Source organism: Phodopus roborovskii, unplaced genomic scaffold, assembly GCF_943737965.1.
Source record: "Phodopus roborovskii unplaced genomic scaffold, PHOROB, whole genome shotgun sequence".
NCBI classification, from domain to species: Eukaryota; Metazoa; Chordata; class Mammalia; order Rodentia; family Cricetidae; genus Phodopus; species Phodopus roborovskii.
In genome coordinates, this window is record NW_026126525.1 from 15125670 (window position 1) to 15134537 (window position 8868).

Sequence of the window (8868 nt, forward strand, 5' to 3'; positions counted from 1 at the left end):
AAATGATCTTAGGTATTTATTAAACCAGGATAAATGAAACAATTCCGAAGGAAAAAAGGAGTGTTTTCATAGTATTTCTTATATTTATTTACTTTTGGTTTTTGAAACAGTGCTTCTGTGTAGTCTTGGCTGTCTTGGAACTTGATCTGTAGTCTAGCCTGGCCTTGAACTCACAGAGCTCTGCCTGCCGCTGTCTCCCAAGTGCTGGGATTAAGGGTGTGCACCACTATTGCCCAGCTCCATAGTATTTCTAATGTTTTCTTTCCTTTTTCTTTTTTTTTGGGGGTTCCTGTGTGTAGCCCTAGCCGTCCCGAAACTCCCTATGTAGACCAAGCTACACTTGACTGCTTCTGCCTCTAGGGTGCTGGGATTAAAGTTGTGTACGACTACACTCTAAAATTTTCCTTTTAACACAGGGTCTGGCTTCATGGGCAATTCTGGTGTTGAACTTGAACTCTTGGCAATCTTTCTGCTCCAGCTTCCCAAGTGCCACCATGTCCATCCCTGCGGGTTTTATGGTGTTCTCATGCAGGTCTTGATTGCATTTCTAAGTGTAAACATTCTACCTCTGAGCTCCATCTCAGCCTCTCCTCCCCGATCCACCCCATCTCCACTAAGGCTTCATGTAATTCACTTATAAAATGTGATTAGTTCTATACTATGATTTTAGAGGGGGAACACTCCATTGTTTGGAACACATCCTCTAGACACTATCCATTTTTGTAGTTTCTTAACTCACTCTTGTAGTTAAGTTAGTCCCTGTGCCTGATGTTACAAGCTGGGAGAAAAGTACTGCAGCATCTCATAGCCCATGTGACCCAGAGACACCTGGGGCTCACAGGAGCTGGCTGAAAACACATTAATTTACTAATGGACTCCTGGCATTTTAGTTTAAGACACTTTATTGGTCAGGAGTGTTGTTACACTGTCATCTGCATAACAAGTTCAAGGCCAGCTTGGGCTTCAAAAGACCCTGTCTTAAGCACCAACCCTTGGACTAAAAACCCTTAAAACAGTACTATGTTATGCATGAGCTGCCATCTGGCTACTTTAATAAGCTACTGTTCAATGTGAGCAAAAGGTGAAATAGACCAGACACAGGCTCACTGTTAAAAGTGGGGGCTATTAACTCATCTAACCTGAGGCCAAACTCATAACTGTGTTTGACTATCACCTAAATTAATTCATTTTGAGACATACAGCCTAGCTATTCTTGAACTATTTCTTGACAGGGTTCCATGTAGGATATTGACTTGCTACATTCATTAGGTGACACTGTGTTAACAAAGGTTCTAAATATTTTCTTGTATTCACTTAATTCTCATAATAGCCCTTCAAAGTAGGCAATACTCTTAGCCATGGTGTTTTGAGAAAAGACTGGCCTTGAACAACTGATTCTGACACTTCAATCCCTAGTGCTGGGGTTCTGTGTGCAGGATTGAACCCCAGGCCTCCCTGCAGTCTAGGCAAGCATTACACTAAATGAACTGTATCTTTAGGCCCCAGGTTTTACACACACATACACACACACACACACACACACACACACACACACAAAACAAAACCAAGAGACATGAAGTACTTTCTCTAAAGTCATAGCTACTAAGTATAATGTGATTTGGAATTCAAGTGGCTTAATTAGTCTGTTCTTAAACAGGTTTATCTAAGAGATGAAGAAAATGAAACTCAAGTCAGCTAACTCAAGTCACCCAGAAAACGTCAAAATTTTTGCTTTTCTATTTTATCTGAAATGGAAGGATGGAGTTAAGCTCTGAAGCCAGCAAGACTGGGTTAAAATCCTGCCTGTGATAAAGAGCTTTGTGATTTCGGAAAAGTTAATTCTCTTCACCTCAAATTTCCTCATCTTCAAAATGTGGACAGAAGGGCCAGTGAAATCGGTCAATGGGTAGTGGCACTTGTCCCCAAGTCTTGGCTCAATTCTTAGAACCCTCATGATGGAAGAGCACCAACTCTCCTAAGTTGTCTCCTACATGCTGCACACCTAAAATGGCATGCACTTATGTAGATAATATTTGCTACCTAGCTGTTGAATATGGAAATAAGCACTAGTAAAATGCTCAGGAAATAGTCTTATTTCCAAGCCACCTTTTACTTCTAAGGAAAAATAATTTGGCACTGAGAAATAGCTGTCAGAGGTTAAGATAATATTAAAGTTGGTTTGTTCAGATACTAAGCAGGTGTCCTTAGCAAATTAATCTCACATAATTTTAGCCCCAGTCATGCACAGGCCAGAGCAGGATACCTAGGTGTTTCCTCTATCCTTTTCTGCCTTATTTCCTTGATAGGTCCCTTACTGAGCTGGAAGTTTGTTTTTGGCTAAGTTGGCTGCCTAGTCAGTTATACGGATCTACAGGTCTCCATTTCCCAAAACGGACTACGGGGCCAGTTGTTTGTTGTTGTTGCTGGTGATTCAAACTCAGGTCTGAATACTTGCAGAACAAGCGCTCTAGCCCACTGAATAACAACCTCTTCAATCAAAAACTGCAGCTTCTTCATCTGTGATATTAAGACAACCATACCTTCGTTACTGTAAGGATAATACCATAAATATAATCTTAAGAAAATTTCAGCAAACTGAGAATAACCCCAAATAGTAACCACAAAAGAATCAGCAGAGGGGAGATGGAATTTTTACCTTACCACAAAAAGGACTATCAAAAACTATATCTGGTACAATTAAGGCATCTTTTCCTTTTTGTCAAATTTAACCATAGTTGGGATCCATTTTTACCAACAAAACCAACATAAATATCCTACCCCAAGATTTGCAATTGTAATTGAAATCTGTCTGGTCCTTTTTACAGGCTATCTTACAAAAACTGACTGTCAAAGGTGCATTCTTTCCCTATGAAAACTTACACGAAAGTGCTTTAAACTTCATTAACATTTCATAACTAGCTGGGGATTATTTTCTAGGCTAACATTTGCTAAAATATTGGAATATATTTTAACACAGTATTTTTTCCCCTTCCAATCATAATTCCCACAATTCTTAGTAGGGCTTTCATGGGCAAACAAAACAATAGTCCAGGGTTGGAGCAGCTCACTGGTTAAGAGTGCCTGGTTAGTTATGCATAGGCTCCAGTTTCAAATCGTGGAACCCAGTACATAAGACCAGCCAACAAACCCAAAGAAACACCCGCACCCCCATTTCCCTGTTGACAACAAATTTTAAACTAGGCATTACTTATTAACACTCAATTTAGTTCAAAATACTTTTATTGATCTAAAATAATTGTCAAAACTAGGCCAAAGAGCAACTTCATTTAAGCTTAATGCTCTTTTTAACTCCAGCCCGAATGCCAGACAGTTCACCACTATACCGCTGTTCTTCTCTACGAACTTCACGAACCTGGCCTCGCCGTCGAATTTTGGCTCTTCTGAACTTTTCCCTATGCTTTACTCTGGGGTTCCTATCAATCTTCTTTCTCCTAGGCGTAAGTCCCCTATTTTTAGCAATCTGGTAGGTGATAGCTCTCTTCGCATTTTGCTCCTCGAGAGCCTGTTCCTCGGCACTATTTTCTTCTTTCTTTCTTTTCAACTTCTGCCGGTCTTCCATTTCCTTATAGTATCTTAGTGCAGCTTCATCAAAATCAGGTTCATCAGACAGATCGGCGTCGGCAGCAGAAGTCTGTGAAACAGGCTTTGGCTTGGTTTTGGTTAATCTTACTTTTGGATTCAGTTCTCTCTTTAAAGCACTATCCTTGGTTGTGAGTAGGTGACGAATTTCGGAGGACAGTTTCTGATCCACAACTGACAGCTTGTTGATCAGATTTCTGTAGGTGACAAGCCTTTCTATGACAGGATGTCCATGTGCAGGGACTCGCCTGGCTTTTAAGATCAAATAAAAACTGATGTTGGCACAATAGTTCAAGTAGAGGTTATACTTATTCCTCAGGTACTGGCTCCCTTTTCCAGGGGGAATGACTCCTTTCTCCGCCAACTGTAACAAGGGCTCCAACTCATCTTTCACTTCCGTCAGCTTGGCTTTGAGGTCTTCTATCAGCTCTAAGAGCTCGGGTGATTCTTTTCTCAACATTTTCAGCTTCTCTTTTACGGAGACTTTAGCCAAATCCTTCACGACCCGAGTCTCAGCTTCATTTACCTGGGGCACTGGTTTTGCAAAGGCCTCCACCCAAGCGACTCCAAAGTCATCCTCCTGCAGGGCTTGGGCCAGGCGGCGCTGAATTACCTGTGCCTCCTCCTCTTCCTCTCTTTCCTCCTCTTCTACTTCTTGCTGACTCTGACGGCCTCGGGATTTGGAACCATAGTCTGTGTCATAATAAAGCTTTTTCCTCTGACCCCAGGACAAGCTAGGATCCACAGAGGCCTCAGTGTCGCTCTGCACAGAGCTCCCACCATCGTCGTCACCATCTCCGTCCTCGCCATCCTCCTCGTCCTCCGAGCTCCCTCCATCATCCTCGTTCTCATCATCAATATCCAGGGCTAGCACCTCTTCCTCCTCATCAGCATCCTCCTCCCCACTGTCGATGTCGTTCCAGCCCTTAGCCAAGGCTGCCCGGGATCGCGCTTCATGGAACTCATCTACCTGATCTTGGTAGTAGCTGGAGTCCCCCGGAGAGGGCGGCGACCCTACATCGTCCTCATTTTCGTCCGTGGCGGTGCGGCCGGCCCTGGCCCGCACAGCTGCCCACTGGGCCTCTCCACGCCGCCGGGATCTCTTCACCATGGCTCTCACGCCGTCTCGTGTATCTGTGTCCCAGCGGCGCCGCGATCCCCGCCACTTCTGACCTCCGCGCGGAGACGGCGATTCCCGCAGCCAGGGACTACAAACACCCGCACGCTCCGCGCCGCACGAGTCGTTTGAACACGGGACTCGCAGCCGGCAGACTCGCTCCCTTCCGCTCCCAGAATGCTCTCCGCACAGCGCGCGAGCCTGAACTTCCGCTCTCCCCCCCCTCACGGAAGTTCTCCTCACCGTGCCTTCTTAAAGCCAGTCGGTTCCGGCGACTTAAAATGTTTCCGGCTAGAAACGCCACAGGGTGAGGTCACTGCGTTCTGCCGAGCCTCGGGCGACGACTTCCGCTCGCTCGCCGCCTCTCTCTCGCGCGAGCCCCGGCGTGGAGCGGGAATCCTGTGAGCGCCGCGAGGCCGCCCTGGGCCGGCAGAGGGCGCTGGGCCTCCACGTCACCGCTTGTCGGCCCGGCGCCCAGCGGGCTGCGCTCCAGAGTGTTCCAGCTCACGGTTTGACCTCGCCGCTTGGCAATGTGGAAGTTAGGCAGGTGGCTTTTGAGTTTGAAGCGGGGCCTCGCCGCGGTTCCCAGGCCAGCCTCAGCCTCCCCGGGGCTACACTGTTGGGTCTTTGCTCTTGTTGTTGTTGTTTAACCGTGCGGTTAGTTGCTGCCTTGCACGCGGTGTCCGGGCTCCCGCGCGGGTTCCCGGGGACCAACCCTGGGAGACTGCACCGCGGGCCCGAGGGCTGCGGCGGGAGGCAGGGCTGGGGAGGAGTGCGGGTCAGGGGAAAAGACGGCGGGGTTCCTCCTGCTTTTCTAGACGTCCTGGGAAAGACAACGCCGAAGCTCTCGGTTAAAGGACAGGCCCCTTACGGATAGCATGGGGTTTCGGGGTTTAATGACTGTTCGGCGTGTGTCCTTCAGCGTTGTTGACCTAGGCTAACCAAACGTGCTGGGCAGCGTGTTAGGCTCTGAGACAAGGGTAGTGGCCAAAATGGATAATTTCCCCGAGGCTGGGGAGTCTTGGGGTCTAGGGGGGCGCAGGCGTGCTCCAAACAGCACGTGTCTAAAGGGAGAAGTTCTGTGTCCGCCGGCTCAGTGCTGGAAACCAAGGCGGGTTTTACATCTGTCATGAAAACTAGAGCACGAGAGGGGTGTTAGTATCCTTCCACCATGTGGGTCTTGGGGATTGAACTCGTGTCAGGAATGCCATTTCTGACTAAGCCACCTGCAAATACCTTTTTACATGTCGGTTTCTTCGCCAAGCTATAAAACAGCGGTTCTCAACTCGTGGATCCCGACCTATTTGGGGGCTGAAAGGACCCTTTCACAGGGCTCGCCTAAGGCTGTTGGAAAACCCAGGTATTTACACTACGAGTCTTAACAGTAGCAAAGTTACAGTTATGAAGTAGCAATGAAATTTATGGTTGGGGCTCACCACAACTTAAGGGACTAATGTTGAGGAGATCTGACTATTAGGGAGGGTTGAGAACCATCACTTTAAAAAGATATACCAGTCCTAGGTGATTTTGCACACCACGTGGGGCTTTGTCTTAACAAAAGAGTAACAACAAACGCAACCCTATCCAAACCAAACCCACCCATGATCGTATTAAGATTTTAGGATGCCAGACTGATCCTCCTGTTACTGTCACTTCACTCAGTCATCACTAGCATTGATTTACTTAGCAGGCTGCTCAGGCTCCACTGGTATCTATCTCCCTGAGGCAGGGTGTTACACTCTGGGTTAGACAGCCTTCCCAGATGGAGACGATGACCGTCATTCTTTGGTCAATGGTATACAAATCGCTGAATTTTTCTGCTAGGACCTGTTTTAAAATGCGCATGCCTTTAATCCCAGCACTTGGGAGGCAGAGGCAGTCGGATCTCTCTGAGTTCGAGTCCAGTCTGGTCTACAGAGCTAGTTCCAGGACAGGCTCCAAAGCAATACAGAAAAACCCTGTCTCCAAAAACCAAGAAAATATACCCCCCAAAACAAAACAACAAATACAAAGCTCTCAAAAAGAATTTAGTACTCAGGCCCAAACATAAGGGATTTGGGCTGTATTAAAAGCCAAAGCTTAATTTACTTTTAAAAAGTCCTCTCCCCCCTACATTTGATATAGAGGAATGTTCAATGTTTGTTTAATAAATATGTATAAAAAGTGTATTTTAGTACATAACTCAGGTGCTATATAAAGCTTAGTGAATGATGTATATGCATACAACATTCCTAAATTGAATTGGAATGGATTCAGCATTCAATTTCAGTTTTACACATATGGAAACAGACTTGTAGCAATTCTGCTAGAGAGTCTGCTCAAGAAATCGGGGCCATAAACTCCCACACCAGGACTTCACACTGAGTTGTTATCAGCCCCCTTTTAAGAAGATACATGCATATATTACAGTTGATCTCTTGTGAGCTAGCTGATGTCCACATTGAATGCTATCCATTTGAGCATCATGCAAGTCTTACAGTATCATAAAATAATGGTTTTAAATTTTGTAGTAAAAATATTTTCTTATAAAACATTAATAATTTTCAGACAAGTGATATCTTAAAGTACAATACTTTAAGTGTCCAAGGGTGTCTGGAATCTTTAAAAGCCTTTATACAATTTTAAAAAATAGAATTTGACCAATAGGATGTGGTTGGAAACCCATGCTCTGAAAATAAGCATAAACTTCATATTTAAATTTTAAGTTTTCTTTTCCTCCTTTTCTTTCTCTCCCTCTCTCCCTCCCTCCCTTCCCCCCTTTCCTTTCTTTCTTTCCTTCCCAGTGTAGCTCTGGCTGTCCTGAAACTTGATTTGTAGACCAGACTGGCCTCAAAGTTAGAGAGATCCTCTTGTTTCTGCCTCCTGAGTGCTAGGATTCTCCCTCCCTCCCTCCCTCCCTCCTTCCCTCCTTCCCTCCATCCCTTCCTTTTTTTGCAAAGTGAGCATAAATTATTAAGGAAAAGTGAGGGGAAAAAAAAGTAGTGCCCTTGAATGTAAGCTTTTGTAGATAGCAATATTAACTGCTTATGTTTATGGTGGCAAATGTTACCGACTAATGATCTGTGGCACATAGTTTATACTATTGTAGATCCAAAGACAAACTGACCAGTCAAGGAGTGACATCAGGTAGAAAACACGACTTGCAAGACAGTCAACATCATGAGATTGAAGGCCTGAGAGATCATTTCAAGTTTTTTTTCCTTGTTTTGAAAATATTTTGAACACTGTTGCATCTAAACTATGACTATACTGTATTGAATTATGCTGTATTAAAATTTCATGACATTATTTTGTATGTTCATTTTACTTTATTTCCAAGTATGTGAAAACTTAGTCATACTTTGATTAAAATGAACATATTATAGATAAGTTAAAAACTAATTCAAATAATTTAAATGGGAATGACTAGATTACTCTAATATCATTTAACTTATTCTAAACATTAAATTTCCTATCCATGTGGAATAGTTTCAATGTTTTTCCTTTTCTGTCTTGTTTTGTTTTTTCAAGAAAGGGTTTCTCTGTATAGTCTTGGCTGCTCTGGAACTTGCTCTGTAAACCAGGCTGGCCTCAAATTCAGAGATCAGCCAGCCTCTGTCTCCTGAGTGCTGGGATTCAAGGTGTGTAACACCACTCCCTGGCTAGAATAGTTTCAGTATAAATGTTCTAATTACCTAAGACCCTTTTAATAATATAAGCCATTTCTTCTAGTAATTCCAGTATACAAAAATTTTCCAAGTCTAATATTAGGATTACTTACCACTTAATTGAGGAAATATTTTTATAAGGAAATTGTGTTTCTGCCAGATGTACTATGATTTTAGTAACCATGAGAGGCTGAGGCAGAAGGAATTTTTTGTTGGGGGGGGGGTTCTGAGACAGGGTTTTTCTGTGGCTTTGGAGCCTGTCCTGGAACTAGCTCTGTAGACCAGGCTGGCCTCAAACTCACAGAGATCCACCTGCCTCTGCCTCCTGAGTTCTGGGATTAAAGGCATGTACCACGAATACCCGACAAGGATTTTGATTTTTAAGGACATCCTGTTTCACACTATTTTAAGTTCTAGGCCACCCTGGCCTATAGGGTGAGACCCTATCTCAAAAATTTTTGGTATTCCTGAAAATGTAGATTTATTTAGGTGATGTTAGGAAAC

General features: G+C 44.2%; 1 protein-coding gene across 1 annotated transcript; it reads right to left on the bottom strand.

The window, feature by feature from the left end:
• Positions 1 to 3222: 3222 nt before the first annotated feature.
• On the bottom strand, positions 3223 to 4756 carry Utp3 (UTP3 small subunit processome component). The gene has a single exon (XM_051198197.1). It carries the CDS (start codon positions 4709 to 4711, stop codon positions 3284 to 3286), a length of 1428 nt encoding a protein of 475 aa, XP_051054154.1. The 5' UTR covers positions 4712 to 4756; the 3' UTR covers positions 3223 to 3283.
• Positions 4757 to 8868: the final 4112 nt, after the last annotated feature.